General features: G+C 34.8%; 1 protein-coding gene across 2 annotated transcripts in view; it reads left to right on the plus strand.

Moving 5' to 3' along the window:
• The first annotated feature begins 6,445 nt into the window (after window positions 1-6,445).
• The window catches only part of samd10a (sterile alpha motif domain containing 10a), a 30,046-nt gene continuing 17,298 nt past the window's right edge, over window positions 6,446-19,193 (plus strand). Inside the window, exons 1-2 of one of the 2 annotated variants that reach the window (XR_002459343.3) lie at window positions 6,446-6,588; window positions 14,548-14,729. Coding sequence is in view for 1 of the 2 variants with exons in the window: in NM_001110398.1 (NP_001103868.1) it covers window positions 6,576-6,588; window positions 14,548-14,729 (195 nt within the window). In the remaining variant the exon portion in view is untranslated. 2 annotated transcript variants of the gene reach the window in all.

A 19,193-nucleotide genomic window follows, 5' to 3' on the forward strand; every position in this document is an offset into this window, starting at 1 on the left:
ATTAAGTAAAAAGAGACTTATTCTGACCTGTACTTAAAAATTAATACCTGTTTTAAATATTAAAAAATGCAGCTTTAATAAAATAAGTTTAAAAGTGATATTTTCGTTGATTTATCTGTTAATTGTTTTTTTTTTTTACATATTACATTCTCCAAATTTGTAAAAAAAAATATATATATATATATTCTTGGTATATATTCTTGGTCAGGTAAATAAAATGATCCAATACAACTTGATCCAATACAGCAAAACATATTTAAATTCTTTTCATTGTGTACAAATCTTTCATTAATTTTCCTTCGGCTTAGCCCCTTTATTCATCAGGAGTCGCCACAGTGGAATGAACCACCAACTTATCCAGCATATGTTTTACATAGCGGATGCCTTTCCAGCTGCAACCCAGTACTGGGAAACATCCATACACACTCATGCACACCCATACACTAAAGGCTAAAGCTAAAGGCCAATTTAGCTTACCTAATTCACCTACGCCAACATGCACCAACATGCAAACTCCACACAGAAATGCCAACTAACCCAGCTGGGTCTCGAACCAGCAACCTTCTTGCTGTGAGGCAACAGTGCTAACCACTGGGCCACCGTGTTGTCCCATTGTGTACAATCTTTTTAGATAAACTGTATCTATCATTAGAATTCAGCTTATTCCATTAATGTTCCCAAAGAATTCCAATTGCAGGCCCGTAGCCAGGGGGGGTTTGGGTGATTTGGAAGACTGCCCCTTAATAACAAAGTGCAGAATTTGGCCCCTATATAAGCTCATTTGTCTCATTTTTGACAGTATGCCATCATAAATTGTGAAAATAACCGATAGAAGAAGGCTTTAAGACAAGTTTTTAATTATTCAATTTTACAAATTCTGACTGCAAAAATGAGCTAGTCAGTTTGTTATTCACCTACAGGCTACAGTTTTTAATATGTTTTTAGTTAGTTTTTAAAAAGTTTTAACAGGCTCCTAATGGGTTTTTTTTTAGGATGCATGACAATACATTAGTATTTTAAAAATAAATATTTTTTCATACTTTCAAAATTATTCTAACTAGTCTCTAACTAATTCTAACCAACTAACTAATCTCAGGCGAGGCAATGGTGCAGTAGGTAGTGCTGTCGTCTCACAGCAAGAAGGTCGCTGGGTCGCTGGTTCGAACCTCGGCTCAGTTGGCGTTTCTGTGTGGAGTTTGCATGTTCTCCCTGCCTTCGTGTGGGTTTCCTCTGGGTGCTCTGGTTTCCCCCACAGTCCAAAGACATGCGGTACAGGCTAAATTGTCTGTAGTGTGTGTGTGTGTGTGTGTGGATGTTTCCCAGAGATGGGTTGTGGCTGGAAGGGCATCCTCTGTGTAAAAACTTGCTGGATAAGTTGGCGGTTCATTCTGCTGTGGTGACCCTGGATTAATAAAGGGACTAAGCCAACAAGAAAATTAATGAATGAATAACAAATCTCATAACATTATTTATAAAACTGTAATAACTTCTAAATGCACACTAAAACAGTTTAATTGCACATTTCTAAATAAACAGTTTGTGGTAAAATAGTATGGTAAGCACTTTGACAAAATTGTAGGAAATAGATTTGCTGCATCAAAAAGTGAGCTTATGATCACCATGCAACAGGCAAATGCAGCAAAGAATGTCACTAAAATGCATTTGAACCTCATAATTTAATAAAAAATGTACAAGAATAACTACAAAAAGCTCTACTTTTTCTGAAAAAAGAACCACCCCATTCAATAGGCTGGCTACGGGCCTACATTGACATTAACAAAGATTCCTAACATGCTTTGTTTGAAACTAAATGTGAAGCTAAAATTACACTTAATTTAAACCTTCATTCATTTATTTATTCAAATTAAATTTATAAAGTATACTATTTGATTTTTTTTTGTTAGTAAGATAGAAAGTTTGGGCTTGGAACATTGGTAAAATGCTAAAATATATTTATAAAAAAAGCTATGAAAATGAATTTAATTATGATGCTTATCAAGAAAGTTTTAATATGATAAAAACAAATAAATATGTTCGTTTTAAAAAAATCAACCCAAAGTAAAAGAAACGCAAGATATGTACTTAATTTAGTTTGCTATACTTAGCTATGTTCATATTGCTTACATGCTTTCTATAGCTTAAATGTGTCTTGAGGATGATACACTTTACAATTTTTAATAAAGGCCCTTTGACTGCACATTATCCTTTTAAACTGTTTTGAATGAGGTCCGTTTTAAACACCATATGTCCCAGCTCTGGCTTGTTTCAAATGATTTTCTAAAGAAATGTTAATGTGGGTCACCGCCCTCATATTATTCACCAAATGTTTGACAAAACCTGCACAGTAAGTTGTTGGCACTGGCTTTTCCACTACCACACCGGGCACACATGCACTATTCTTCACAACCACCTCCACCCAGGAAGTGCAAAGGATATGACATCACAATGAACCGGCTGTTCAGCCCTCAAACCCTCATAATGCACTTCTGTACTGAGCAGTTGGCCGAACCAGCGGTCATCAGGTGTAATGATGTGTTACACTTCAAGTAGGGTGGAGCCCTTTTTCATTTCAATCACAGTTTGCACCTTGTAGAAGCTGAACATAGTGAATGGTTTAAAGACCGCTAAACAGATTACAGGGTGTGTGCATGGTCAAATGTTCCCTAAACCATTAACAAAACATTTAATTCGGCCTTTCACTTGGCTAAAGTTCTCTCTTGCTCTCTACATTTTTCCCCAATGTTGTCTTTGTCAGAAAATTAGCACTAGGCATCAACATTCAACTCTTGGTGGTGAAATCAGTTGAGTCAATTTTATGTTTGTCTTTGTTTGTTTGGTGTGAAGTGTGGCTGAAGACTGGCACTTTTCCACTACGCATAAACTTACGGAAACAAGACAGTGAGTGTTTGTTCTCTGTCCACAACCAAGAGTGAGCATTATTTTCTTTTCCTTTTTGGCAAAAAAATGTATAGAAGTTAGTACAGAGCTGGGTGTTAAAAGTTTTTTAAAGCACATTACTCTGGTGTTTGGCCCACAGTTTGTTTTACAGATCAGCTGATGCATTACATTCTGCAGTTTACCTCTTTTATCTACTTCTCCAGCATGAAAGTGATATTTCAGCCAAAGTGAATATAAATCTGCTGTTAATTTACTCACACAGGCCATCTAAGATTTGGAAAACTGGATCAACATCTAAAGGAATTAATTTTTACATTTGAAGTTGAAAATGTAATCAATTAAGTTAGAAAGAAAACTTAATTCATTTAGGTGTTGCATACTGCAGTAATTTAATTAATTTTTACACTGTAGGTGCTTTTTCTGAGGAACATTTGAGGTTTTTAGCTGGAAATGTGGTCTGTGGTGATTCAGAAAATGTAAATGAATGCTTACGTCTATACAGACGAAACTAAATTAATACCCATGACTCCTGACAATTCAGTGAAGGTAAATGACGGGTCTGTGGTAGAAACTGAACATTATTTACATTAAGGGTTACTTCTCAATGCACTTTACATAGGACACAACAAAAAAAAACATTAAGTGAAATGCAAAAACGGTACAACAAAAATTCCAGCATAAAACAAACAATCAAGTAAAAGCAATCTTAAAATAAAATATTTTAGGATGAGAGCCTTTATTACTCCTGAAATGAAGCTGTCTTGGTAATAACTAAAAAAAAAAAAAAAAAACACTTGCAAAGGATTGCACATTTTGAAGTTGTGTGCAAGGTGTTAGGAGTTCAGCTAGATGCTGAGAAGCCTGAGCATTCAGAGCTTTGTGTTAGCATTAGCAATTTATAATCTAACAGTTAGTCAATGCAAAGAAACAAGGACTGAACTTTGTGTTACACCAGTACAGGACCAATCTCAGTTCTGCAACCATCCATAAAAAAACAATAAGTAAACTTTAAAATAGAAGTCAAAAACTCCAATGAATAATTCATCAGGATAATTAAGTAATGTATCATTTTGATACACAACACAACACATTTATTGTCCTTTTCCTTTACAAACAAATGGCATCTCATATGTGAGATTTTTCGTGTGCATGTGCGCCTTTATGAGACAGGAAGCTCATGCTTCAGTCAGGAACAATGCAGAAAAACAATTAATTAAAACCCCTATCCATCGCCAAATCATTTGGTAAAAAATGTCTTCAATATGGCCAGTTTGAAGGAGGAACTGAAAAACAAACAAAAAAAAAAACTGAAGGTACAACTATAAACACCTAATGACATTGGTTTTCAGAAACACTGAACAAAGAGAAAAAGCTATTTTTTTTATTTATGTTTTTAGTTTTAAAGAAGCCTTGGTAAAGAATATGGCCACAATAGTTTAGTAATGTACTGTGAGTTTAGACCACGGAAAGGTTTATAAACATAGAACAAATGGTCATTCTGTGTAGCTACTATAATTGGCAACCGATATAAGAGGGGAGACAGAGGTTACAAGCTTTCTTTTTATTTTGGCCATTAGAAATGGAGCTGCTGCAGTTGGAAACAACTGCAGATAAAAAAGCACATTGAAACAAAATCGACATATTGAATAAGGCATCAGAGGTGCTGCTGATCAGAGGAAAAGGGAGACAGAGTTCATAGCTCAGACAGAGGCTTATAGGGTCCCACACAGTGAAGTTTTGAAAGCCTGGAAGATGATTATTACTGAAGGGGCCCACATAGTGAAGTTTTGAGAGCCTTGAAAAGAAGAGCTTGAAAAGAGAATCAAATAAATAAGTGATGCAAACAGAGCCACACACGCACAAAACTTTGTCAGAATGTTGGATAGAAAACAGCCATTTTAAAACAGACCTATAATTATTAAAAATAGTAGGGTCAGTGTAATTACTTTAAGGAGACAGACAGAACCACTGCATTTTTGAAGCAGGAATTGAATATAGCCAATTTATACCGATGGGCTGTTGAATGCTTGACTCACAGTCACCATAATAATTTTACTAATTATGATAGAAATTAAAAATAGTTATTAGATGTTTTACAAAGCTATTTATTTCATGCTCCAATATGGCCCAACAAACAGGCTATACTGTATTCCCAAGCCCACAAACACAAAATTCAAGCAAACTACCCCCAATTGTTGTTTTAGTCAACATCTTTAACACATTTTAAATATGTCTGCTTCAGTTATTAATTTAGTGGACTTTTTTTTTTAAGTTATACCGACATACTAGCCAAATTCTAATCTATTTCAAACGTACAATCCGCTTTTGACATAGATTTGATAATTTGACCACAAAGATAATTTACTTTGGGGTTGTGTTCAAAAGAATAAAGAAACTTAAACAGGTGACATGCGAGTAAAAGATGACAGAAAAAAAAAAACTAAATTATTTCTCACCTTTTTTAATATCTATTCATAATTATGAATTAGCACATCAACAATCTTGTACAAAAATATAATAAGACGTATCTTAAATTAATAGTTATTAAAGAAACAATACAGCTTGCAACTTTCCTTATGGTGTGTTTAGCCTACTGCTATAGTCACCTCTCATTGGCTAGCTGTTCAATAGTTTCCGCTTCTTTGTATAAAAGTGATAAAATGCGTACCTCATTTTGCCTCAAAAGGTTTTCATAAGTTGCAAAGTAATGTTTACCTTCTTAAATAGTTACGTTTGTTGATAGTTAAAAAGGTAAAAAAGGTTCCTAGAGTGGTCTGAAAAGAGATACACTTGTGGTTAGTTGCTTTTGGAGAGAAAAAAAGTTCAAAAGGGTTCACAATGTCTTCTAAAAAGTTGCTAAATCTAGCAACAAAATTGCTAAATTGGCAAAATAGGACCTGCTTGAGAATTTAGGTGAAATACCTCCCTCTAGTGTTTACAGTGTTAGGAGAAAATATACTTCATTTGTTTAGAGGCGGTGTCATTTATAACTCGTTTCACTAACACGCAATATTAATGGATGGCTGTATACTGTGATTTTAGACTATTTCCGAACTTTGGTGATAGAAGGGTCACAAAAACTTATCCCAATAATATGCATGTTTCCGTTCACAGACTAATTACAGGCTTTGCTGGCTGCCACTGAGACGTGAGAGAGAATCAGACGACCATTTCTCACGAAACATAACTTGGTAACAAATATAAAGATTATAAATAACCTAACACACGAAGCTTGGGGGTTTCCAAATGAATAACTCATTTTAATGACTTTTTAAAATGCGATGAAAGTGGCAAATATTTTCACAGACACGCTGCGCGCATTAAATAACGATATCATTAATGTTATTTATAAGGATATTTTATTTTAAATTTAAAATTAGTTTTTAATGTAAGAGATCATATGTTTTAAACATTACATAAATTATGCAATAAAGAGGCGTAGGCAATTTTTCACAAAATATGAAAATCTTCATGCTGTGGGGAGGCGTCAGCAGTGCGAGCAAGAGCAGCGAGACTCATATTTCACACTGAAGCGCGAGCGTCGATCGCCACACACTGGATGTACCTGCTGAAGAAACACCTTTCAAGAGAGCCAGGGTGGAAAATGGGGCACTTCAGTTCTCAACTTGTTATCTAATTGGGGGGTTGTTGCTTGTAGCAGAGTCTGGCTTTCTGATATGGCAGTGGACGGTAAGTAATTTATGTTTACTTCATTCATTCCAAAAGAAGAGTCAGTAGTTATGGTTGACTGCAAGCTGGGGATATTGCTCGAACTGTTTCATAAATATTATAGAATATTTATTTAGCTTTTATATGAATTTAATTTCAATATTCTAGCGTACATTGGACATTAGTTTTACTACAAAAGTATTTTTTTACCTTGATAAGACACATATGCTCTCAAGATAGCACACACAGTGACATCACACTATATCTACAGAATCAACTGAAAGATAGTTTCAGAATCATTATTGTGTGTGTATGAGGATGTTTGTGTATGAGGGTAAATACATTTAGGACTTCATTGTGCACAGTGTAACAGCCTTTTACTATAATCTAGGTCAGATAATTGTACATATAATTGTTTGATGATTCTACATACAGAAGTCATTGCTTGAACTTAATTTGTAATTAAGCAATATTTTTTTTATTTCTTTCTCTCTCCAATATGGGTGTAAAATCAAAACAAATGTGAAGGTTCAGGAAAGGATGGTCAGTTTTTGGGAACATTTTGTGTTTTTGTTGTGTAAATTGAAAGTTGTTGATTTGTTGTCCCAGCTTCATACTGAGGAACTCATATACAAAATTTTACATCCTTACCCGAACCATTATTTTCCCCTTCCACCTATATTATTAAATATCCATAACACGAAGACACAAAGTTTAATCTCCTTAGTTTTTTAAGTGAACCAGTTACCTGCTGTGTGGTTTGGGTTGCTACACCACTTTAATGAAGCCTTGCATATTCATTTTGGCATTCATCTGCATGGATAATGAAGCCAAACAGATCTGAAGCAGCAATAGCTCCACACTTCTCTCTCCCGGTCTATCTGTAGCTCATTACTCCACACAGATGTTGTGTTTCTCTGCCTTTCCGAAGTTCAAACCCCTCATGCTGTTCAGAGATCTCTGGCACACATGCTTGGCTCTCACATGAGACTGCATCGTTAGTTCAGTCCAGTGGGTGCAGCAGGTGAGAGAAACACCTTGGCCTGGTTTTAATTATGTGCTTGTGCTTTAGGGGATGAGCTGTCATGGATGATGGATCTCTAGATATATTATGGATGTAGGGATTTATCTGTGGTTGATTATATCTTTCATGGAGTGAAATATTACTTGTATCTAGTATTACTGACATTTTGTAGGATTACATAGACAAACGACTGGACTTGTTTAATTCATTTTTTGATTGATGGATATGGTGAATTACTGAGCTAAAGTTGGGTGGTTGCAACACAGGATCAATGTGAAAACGTACCCCCGTATACATTTTTGGAGAGTGCAAATTATGTAGCCAGAGGTATGTATTAGTAATTGTCTTTAAAATTAACACTTTGGGGCAGCATGATGCCATTGACGACTTTTGTTTCTTTTCGCGCCATCAGTTGACCACTTACCTCCATTTGAATGGCTTTTCCGCTATTACCAGTTTGCCCAGTAGCTCACCGCGTATGTCAGCAGACTTGAGATGCAGAGAGGTGTTGACAAAGACAACATTGTTTGAGTCCAGTAAATAACAGTTCCAGAAAGCAGGTAAAACAAAAACAAAACATAAAATTAACAAGTAAATAACAGGGTGAGAATGTGGTAAGATATACAAATTTGGTAAAAATCAGGCAGCCCGCAGCCTTGAGGGCTTTTCTTTTTCTGAATCGCTTTAAAAAAACAAAACTGTAGGTTGGGTTTAGGGTAGGCATTGGGCATGTTAATCAGTGCTTTTAAAAACACTATGGGTTGGGTTTAGGGAAGGGGATGGGTGGGGTCAGTCAGTCAGTCAGTCAGTTGACAGTGGCCTCTGATGGATTCACGCGAGAAGAGGTAGTGCGAATGGAGATCTGAAAAAGCATACTCACCGGCCTCTGGTGGATATGCAAAACCAAAAAATGCAAAAAAGCATACGTTCTGAGTCGTATTATGCGATCTCCTGAAATGTATATAGTGGTACATATCAATAATGAGCCTGGTTGGTTACAGTAAAGTAATCTTAAATTTTATAAAGCAGTTGGCTTCATTACCCAAATTTGGGTTGAAACAATCCAGCATTTTTTTTTTTTGTATGGGTAGATTACTTACAAATTTAATCTGTGACTGATCATTAATTATGTTTAAAATATCAAGTAAAACTAAATATAAAAAACAAACCTACAACTGTGTTGTAACAGTAATATAGATTAGGGCTGTGCAATTAATCAAAATTCAGTTGATTTTGATTTTGGCTTCCAACGATTATGACAAAACATTAATCGAGATAAACGATGTCATATCTCACCCCTTTTTGCAATACGTTCCTCTGTAATGCTCAGTGTCATATGAAAATGAGTAAAAACGTACTGTAATGTGACTTTTTCAGCATGTAAAGTGACAGTATACTATATTCCTGTTGCAGACTGTTTTAATTATTATTAATCAAACAACAAGAAACAAGGACAACATCACTCACTGCTCTTGACTGAAGGACTTTTGTAGCTTTAATAAAAAAACAAATCAAGTTATTTTCTTACAGTGAAGATGCTTAAAGCACAGTTTCTTTCATATGTTTATTCCGCTGTATTTTTCCTCTTTCCTTAATTGTGAGAAATTTGAATTGAATTGTAGAATTGTGGAATGTTGAAGGCGTAATAGCAACCTTATTTACAGGGAGGAAAACTACGTAACGTTTTAAATATTCACATAATCAAGCAGCCCTAATTTAAGTATTCATCCATTAATATTATTATCTAAGATGGTTACTACCCGGAACATGCTTTTTGATAGAAAAATAATAGTATTTTTTTAAGTATTAAAAGTTGATAAGTCAATTATGAGGAAATGAAGGCCCTTAAAAGGTATTAAAAAGTCTTAATCACATTGTTATGAGGTCTTAAACTTTGTTTAAGCTTTGCCCAAAGTGTTGACTCCAAAAAAGCATAAATATATTTATTTTTCTTCTAATATTAAGAATGACATGCTCGATCCACGCAACTGGTTCGGGCCGCGCCCGGCAAAGCTCCTCTGTCCATGTGATGTCATGTAATTTGCGACAAACACGGGAAGGTGATGTGATGCTCTCTACATGTAGCGAAACCATAGTCTTAAAATGTATTGAAATGACCTTTAGGATTCCTGCATATACCCTGTTTAAAGAAATTAATACTTGTAATCAGCAAGGCCATGTTAAATGAAAGTAAAGAAAGACATTCATATTGTAATAAAAATTTTAAATAGACGCTGTTTATGCTGAAATAAATGTATCACAGTTTCTGCAAAATATTATTACACTAATAATATGAAGAATGTTACTAAATCAGTATATTAAAAAGATTTCTAAAGGATTGTGACTCTAAATTATAGAGTAATGGCTGCTATAAATCAGCTTTTCCATCAAAGAAATCAGTTACATTTTCAAATACACTTAAAGATAAAACAGTTATTTTAAATTGCATTCGATATAGCTGTTAGTACTACACTTTTCATTAAGTCAATGCAGCCTTAGTGAGAATAAGAAGCTTAAAGTAAAACCATTTAAAATGTACCAACCTGAATCATTTAAACGGTAGGGGAAATGTAATAATCTCAGCTGCCTATAGACTTTTTCCTTTCCGCTTTGGTGGGTCAAGCGTGAGGTTTGATGAGGAGAAACTCTTTCTAGATTTAGGGGCACATCTTTTTGTGCTCGAATATAGAAAATAAGAGCAAACATCTGTCCAGTACTAACAGGCCATGACGTGTTTTCACCCTCCAGCCACAGCAGCGCGACATCTCTCTAATGTCTGCTTCAGAGGCTCCGTGATGAAAGCCTGTGTTCATCTGTGACTCCATCCCAAATGCGTTCATACAGGCAGGCATCCCCCATGCACTCTTGATGAGGACGGCCTTTGTAGCCGCCTGTGAGGCTGCAGGGAACGAGAGCAAAAGACGTCCCTTTTATCTCATCCAGGCCTCCACCTTCCAACACACATACAAACTTAGAGCCTTTCCCACTCATAAACACTTGCATGCGCACACACACAGATACCAGCACACATGCACAGAGATGACTGATTGTAGTCGTTTGTGCCAAGGCTAAGGTAGTGATTAGAAGCGTGAGGTTTTAATGAGCACATACACACACTGTATCTGTCTCTGTCTGTTAATGCACTGGCCTCTCGCAGCTTGTGGGAGAAAATCTGCTTAGGCTGCCCACCGCCTCATTTACAGTCATCAACCAAGCGAAACTGTGCCGTGATGGTCTGCTCTATTGCTTTTAGAAATATGCACATTTTATTTCCACACACTGACACCCGAATTTATATGTATTCACTATTTTGTTATTTAGTGTAAAAGGGGCACACTGTAAAAAAAAAAAAAAAATCATAAATTAGCATTTTTTTGTATTTTGTGCTTCATGTTTTTGTGTTTTTGTTTGTTTGTTTGTTTTCCTGGTTTATTTATCCTTTTGAATTGAATTCTGAGACCTTGATCTGTCTTCCAACAACTTTTAACCTTGACGCGCTCAAAAAATGACTTTTGTTACATTTTTCAATGGTGATTTAAAGTGATATAGTATCTGGAATGAGGTATATTACAGTACAAAAATGTAATATACCAAAAATGTAATATACAATATATGTAATGTAATATCGTAATGAGCTGCCAGTCCATTTTCTGTTATTTTACATATTTATTTCTTAATATATTATTTATTATACATTGTATTATTATTTTAAACTACTAAAATGTCAAAAACAGTCACTTTGTTGAACTGTGGAGTTGAATTTTCAACATCAAAAGTTGACAGCAGAGATCAAGATCCCATAATGCAACTCACAACTGTAAATAAATAAACCCAAAACACTTGTAAATTTACTGTTATTTAGCCAATATTTTTAATAGTGTACACTACCTTACACAAGTTTTGTCGCCTATCCAAGTTTTAGGAACAACAAATAATAACTTGACTTCTAGTTGATTATTTGGTAACAGAAGTGGTTCATTAAAGGAAAAGCCCTCTAGATTACGCTTATTTTACCAAAATAAAACATGAATTTATATTTTATAAAAATAGAAACTTTGCTTGGACAAAAGTCTTGTAATTTAACAGAAATAATGTTGAGTATAGAATATAAAGTCATGCTACAGTGGAAAAAGAATTAATATTGTGCATGAGCTTGGAGGACTGCATCCATACATCTCTGCAATGACTCAAATAACTTATTAATAAAGTCATCTGAAATGGCAAAGAAAGCGTTCCTGCAGGACTCCCAGAGTTCATTAACATTCTTTGCATTCATCTTCAATGCCTCCTCCATCTTACCCCAGACATGCTTAATAATGATTAAATCTGGTGACTGGGTTAGCCAATCCTGGAGCACCTTGACTTTCTTTTCATTGTATGAGGAGGGCAATCCGACTAAAGAATTTGCCCTCTCCTGTATTTTGTAATGTAATGGGCAGCACATGTCTTGATACCTCAGGCTGTCGATGTTGCCATCTATATGCCGCTATACTGAATGTAACCCCAAACCATGATTTTTTTTCTTCACCAACTTGACTGATTTCTGTGAGACTCTTGGGTCTATGTGGGTTCCAATAGGTCTTCTGCAGTATTTGTGATGATTTGGATGTAGTTTAATAAAAGATGCATCAAAAAATCTTCCTTCTGCCACTTTTCCAAATGATCAACTAGAAGTCAAGTTATTTTGTTGTTGCTCTTACAAGAGGGATCAGCGACAAAACTTTTGTCATTTTGTGTAGTTTGCTAAAAGTGAAAATGTATGCTATGTTACAAACTCGGAATTTTAATTTTTTTTTATTTACTAGAATAGTTCCCCTGTTGCAAGACAGTTCATTGTGGTCTTTCATCAGCCTAACAATTTGAGCTCTGTGTAGCTTGATTGGTTAAACACTGCATTATATTTGTGCAACAATGAAGGGTATTGTCACGTCTGGCTTATAGCAGGTTGAGTGATGAGTCTGAATGGAGCCAAACAATTAGTTTATCCAAACACTTCAAACCAAAGAAAACAACAAACGCAGACATCTCAGGGGTGACCTAAAACAACTGACACCGAGTGCCAACACAAGCAGGTATATATAGTGAATCAGACAAAGGGATAATGAGTAAACTAGATAAAAAAGGGGTGGAGACAATAAACAGCCAAGGAAACTAACTAAGGAAAGCAGGAAAAGCTAAAGCGATGAGGAGTGAAAGCACCTAAAAACATAACGGAAAAACAGAAATTATAATAGGACAAGACAGGTGCTGTCACAGGTATGATTTTAAGGAATATAAGCATTGCTGAAACGTCCATCTTGAATAAACTTTAAATTGTGTTCCAAAGCCTCTGCCAAATGCATAAAAGTATATTATGTGTACTAGAATGGTGTTTTTTTAGATGGGGAAATCTTAATACATGGGACAGATGTTTAATTACAGTACTAGATTTACTCATTCATTCATTCATTTTCTTGTTGGCTTAGTCCCTTTATTAATCCAGGGTCGCCACAGCAAAATGAACCGCCAACTTATTTCTAGATTTACTTTCACCTAAAAATGGAACAACTCAAAACAACAAATTGAGGCCTGAAAACAACACACTGAAACATTTTTTCATAATATAGAATGTCTGTGTTCAACAAAATCACATTAGTGAATACTTAGTATGTACTGTCATTTCTGTAATAGACGTTTTAGGCTAGTTTTAGATGTAAGTCTGTGAAATGTGCTGTAGCCTTTAATTTCAAAGGATTTTGTAAGTAAGCATATTTGAATTGGTAGCTTTTTTCTTTGGTTGCCCAGTTTTTTTTTTCAGTTGTTTCCATGGTTACTGATTATGTTGCACACCTGTGGCTGATTTAGCTATTGATAATATCTTATTTTTAATGCCTTTTTTACTAATAAGTTTGTCAGTTCTCATCTGTGCTCTGCCTTGCGTTCTTGTTGTCTCCAGTGGGCTTTGTTTTGAGTTCTTGTAAATAAACGGGACTGCTGCAAATAGATCTTGGATCTACTCTCGTTTTTCGCAACCAGCTGTGACTGTTTGTTGTATACTCACATTTTCCATTCCCCTTTCTGCTCTGGATACTAAAAATTTTGCGGATATATTTTGGCATGAGAGATCCTAAAAGACATCTTCACAATGTTTATAAAAACGTCATGATCCTGCCAACCTATTTTATATTATTTATGAATGAAATTGTAAAATGTGACATGCATACCAATCCAACTTATGTAAATGTTTTCCATTCAACATTGCAATTTCGACACTGTGCAGCTTAAAGTCAAGACATATTTTGTGGACAATATGGCAAAAGATGACCCAATTTAAATGATGTGTAATGCATATTTTATAGCAGGGATATCTTAATATCTCAGGAATAAGTTAAGTCTTTATTAATGACATTTTCAGTTAACTGTATCATGAATTGCAAATCCGAGTTTTGTCTAGCTCAGCAAGAACTGACGTTTCCAAGGCTTTTAGTATTTAGCAGCTCTTAAAGTTTTTCTTCCTGGAAATCTGGAGACTCATATGCTTTTCATTAGATTATCCCACGGGCTACCAATGCTGTGCTGTTTTATCGTCTTCTGACACGCTAATGCATAATTTTTCCATTAACTTTGCTGACTAGTATCTTTAGGTATTATTTTGGGAAGAATCCAGGCCGCCCAGTCAGCCTCGGGAGATATGGGTCATTCAAACAATTCTGTTTGCCGAGGCTTAGCTTGTTCTTAAGCCTAAACCTTAAACTCTTCTAGCAACCACCAAAACCTTAATGAAAAACCCAGTCCTTCAACTGACCCATAACCACAGCATTTTTGATGGTCACAAACACTGGATCTCCCACAATGCACTGATACAAGCCTGCTGACTGACAAAAAAAGATTGCTGTACTTGTGAAAACATAAAAAGGATTGAATGTGTGTGTCTGAATCAGTGAATAAAGGCCAAATCTTTTTTTTTTCTACTGCAGCGGCCTCTAGTTTTACTTTTTGTCGCCCTGCGGTGGAGTACAGGGCTCTTCCTGAGGACTTCAAGTACCAGTTGAGTCGTTGTGCAGGTGGAAACCTTACCTGGCATGAAGGGCACAACCGCAAAACTGCAGGGGGTCGAACGGTCAAACTACTGCAGCAGCCTGGAACAGAAGGACTTCAGGTGAGACAGAGAAAGAAAATCTTTAATAATCTTAAAGAAACATCTTAGCCCACATTTACTTATCATACGATCTAGACGTCATTTCAAACATGAGAAAGAGTATGCAGTCTTTTACATTGAGTAAATAATAGGAATAATATTAAAACTGCAAGCAGCAATAAAAGAGATGAATAATATAACCATGTTGTTTATTATTAACTCCTCCTTGTATAAGCTTTAGAAGATCACCTATTTATATCATTCATAATATTTAATTATTTAATAAGATTTAAAATAATAATTATTTCATCATCTGCTCACCCTAATGTCATTTCAAACCTTTAAGAGCTATAGTTTTGTTTAAAAGCTAAGGATTTCTGCATTACCATAGAAAATGCAGGAAAATTAAAACACAATCTTTTCAACAAAAATCCTGGGTTCCACATAATTCATTTTTTACAAATATTTGTAGATTGAACATTTAAGATGTCCCAAAAAAATAAGATTTCTGATGTTTCAACTTATTTCAGTTGGTTTGAACAAGCAGCAACAGTAGTTTTGTGTGTAAACAAGCTACATCAATCTTGGTAATTAGTATGTAAACAATATAAAATTTCAAGTTAAATATTTTTATTGTAGAAATTTGAGCTTCTCTTCCTTGAACTACAATCTATCTATCTATCTATCTATCTATCTATTTATCTATCTATCTATCTATCTATCTATCTATCTATCTATCTATCTATCTATCTATCTATCTATCTATCTATCTATCTATCTATCTATCTATCTATCTATCTATCTATCTATCTATCTATCTATCTATCTATCATCTATATATATATATTTATTTATTTTATTTATTTATTTATTTATTTATTTATTTATTTATTTATTTATTTATTTAATTATTTTTTTTTTTTGCATTTACAATTTAAAGAATTACATTACCCCTACCCTATACCATAACTTTGGCATTGAAAATATTTATCATTCCAGAGTTTCTGAGTTGACAGTGAGAAAACAGAGTGTACCATATTTGTTTCGTCCATATATTATCATTTAACATGAGAGGCTTGGCAACATCTAAAAGAAGTAACATACAAAAGAGGTGCATCTTAATACAAATAATATAATTGAATAAATAACATAATAATAATAAAAATAGCAATAATAAAAAAAAACAAAATATTCATATCCTCCAGGATCACAAAACCTTCCAGATTTGTCAAAGTTAACAGTGAGTCAATACATTATGTCATATTTTGAGTCAATTTGTTATCATTTGAGATGAAGTGTTTGGTAACATCCAAAGAGAAAAAAATAGAAATAACATAGTAGAAAAAATAAATGTATTAATAAAGGAGGACTATTTGTCTTGCATTTCGAGCCTCGAATCATGAATTTAAACTTTTCCAATTGAATGCAAGAAATCACTTCATTTCTCCAGCCAGCATGTGTTAGGGGTTTACTCTTTTCAACTTGAATAATATTAAATGCCTTGCTAGTAGTGTAGTGAAAGCAATAACCGAATGTATATCTTTACTGAGATCTATATTCTCAGACACGACACCAAAACTGCCCATCAATGGATCTGGGTCAGTTGGAATGCTATATATATATATATCTGTTCGTTTGTTTCAAAAATCCCTTTCCAAAACTCTTCTAGCATGGGACAAAACTAGAACATAAATGTATGAGCAGTGGTAGCAGGTGATTGTGAACATCTACCACATGCAGGGCTAACATTTGAGTAAACTATTGCTAATTTAGAGTTAGTAAAATGTAGTCTATGGAGAACCTTAAATTGAACTAAACCATTTCTAGCACTGAGTGAGGATAAATGCACCTGAGTTAAGGCATCTGCCCATTCTAGATCGGAAAATTCTCTGTTCAAATCATTTTGCCAAGCTTCATGAATAAACTCCCTGGTTCTATGGGTTTATAGATGTAATAATCGAAAATATGCTTGAGATGAGTCCACTGCCCTGTGCGTTCAACTCAAGCAAATTCTTAATGGGTGATGTAGGGGGTATTTCTAGGAAGGAAACAAATACCTTCTTAATGAGACTCCTAATCTGCAGATATCTAAAAAATTGAGATATAAGTAATGAAAATGACCTACAAACTCTTCAAAAAAACAGAATGTATTGTTTAAGAATAAATCTTTTTACCCTTTCCTCCCTTATAGAAAAAGTAGAGTCCATGTAAGATGGTGGGAAAAACTGTTAGAGACAACAGGACCCAAAATGGAAGCTGACTGTAGACCAAAATGTCTTTTTTAAATAATTTACTGCAGAAATTACATTGGTATTTTTATGTAGCAATCACATAATTTTTATCATTACAACCATTTTAGGACCAAAACTGCATGTATTTTCACCTGAGGTTGTTGTAATGAAATAAGTGAGATAGACCAGTGCTGGGAAAAAAACAAAAAAAAAACTGATTACCATATTGATGTATCATATGAATAGATAAGACAAGTAACTTTACTACTTGCAGTGCAAATTCATTTGACAGCTATGAAAAATGGTGGTGTAGGCTATAAAAACTTAAGTTATTATATACAGCAGAACTAATGCTATGGAAGCTTTCAGATTTTCCATATAGTTTAGTCATTAAAAGGTGCCATTAGAGAGTTTGTATGCAGATATAATGTATATGGCTGTCCGACGTTGCATGATTAATGGTGGGAAAACATCTCTCGCCTTTCAGAAACAGACTTGTATGAAAACTTGTGCATTAAAAGAGATATAAGAAGGGGGATCTGGCAATGAAGTGCTCCCTTTCTCTTTCCAGCCATCCATCTAAAAGCGTGTTTAGTTTGTGGAGAAAGAGTAAGACGCTGTTAGGCCAGCGGGTAGAGAAGAGAGAAACCACTCTCCTCAGAATGGCTTTTAAAGTCTTGTGGGCCTCAGGTCACATGAGCGCTGCTGATTTGAGCATTGCCTCTGAGAGTAAAGATATGGGTCGTAATGTGTGTTTTTAACTTCATTTGATCTCCTGCATTAGCATATTAACGAAGCGAGTGCCTCTAGTCGGGTCTGCAGAGCTTTGTGGGTCAAAGTCAGTCTCGCCCGCGCAATTAGACTCCTCTTAGATTTTTTACGACAGGTTTTGTACATACTAATTAGGCCCAAACTTGATTTGGTTAAACTGAGATAGATAATAGTATCTTAATGAGTTTGTGTTCTGCCTTTAATTAATAGCATTCAAAAGTAATTACTTAAGGCAGGTCCAGTGTTCTGTGGTCATTTCCATTTCTCGTTTTCTAGTGCTAAATTAGTTTTTTTTTATCTCCTCTCAGCTGTTCAATTGGAAATTTTGTGTCTACTGGATTAAATATGAGGATTTAAACTAATTTGCTAAATTAAAATGGTGCTAACGCATTTGATAGGAGACACTTTTCTTTGAAAATAATGCTTTAGTATTGGGGCGCCATTATTTAACAAATGGCTTTGAAAAAGGTTTATTAAAGCTTCACTTATTTGATCCAAAATACAGTAGAAACAGTAATCTTGTGTTGTGTATATTCTTTTACAATTTTAGACTGTTTTTGGTAACACTTTAGTTTAAGCACCAATTCTCACTTAGTGGTTGATTACCTGTCTATTATTAAGATTTGGGCTGTTTATTTGTACTTATAAAGTTCATATTCTGCATGATCACAAATATTAACTCAATAGTTATTAATAAGCAGCAAACTAGGAGCTAAAAGTCATAGAAAATGGATTGTTAATAGGAAGAATTAAACAAATAAATTGTTACCCTGTTTATTAAATGTATTTATAGTAGGTTATCCCATGAGGCAGCCAAGCTGAATTACCTCAGTCATCAGGGTGATACAGAAATCTCTATAAAATGCTGATTTAGTGTTCAGGTTTCTTGAAATGAATTGAAATGTACTGCTGAACCCAAGTGAACTAATTAACAGAGATTCGTTTTAAAAATGTACCCCTATATACATTTTTGGAGATCATGAATTATGTAGCCAGAGCATTTCATCTTTAAAATGAACAATAAGGGGAGGTATGACGGCGTTCCTTTTCTTGCTTACCAGCTGAATCACAAAATCTTGTAGCCTGAAGTACCAGCGGGGTATCTAAACCTGCCAGGCACACTGTTGATAAATTTTGGTAGCCCGACTGGAATAACAGTATACCCGGTTGCGCGACTCATACGTCGGCGGACTTGAGATGCATAGCGGAGTTGACCACAATGACCGGGTTTGAGTCTGGTGATAAACAATTGCAGTAATTAGGTAAGACAAAAACAGAAGCCAAAAAATAAAACAAACAAGTAAATATCAGGGTAAGGACGTGGTAAAATCTGAAAACGTGGTAAAAATCAGGGGGCTTTTCTTTTCCATAATTGCTTTTTAGGAAGGTGTATGGGTGCGTTAATCTGTGCTTTAGAAAACACTATTGGTTGGGTTAGAGCTGTGCAATTAATTGAAAATCCAGTTTTTGGCTTCAAACCATT

Source organism: Danio rerio, chromosome 8, assembly GCF_049306965.1.
Source record: "Danio rerio strain Tuebingen ecotype United States chromosome 8, GRCz12tu, whole genome shotgun sequence".
In the NCBI taxonomy this organism is placed as follows: Eukaryota; Metazoa; Chordata; class Actinopteri; order Cypriniformes; family Danionidae; genus Danio; species Danio rerio.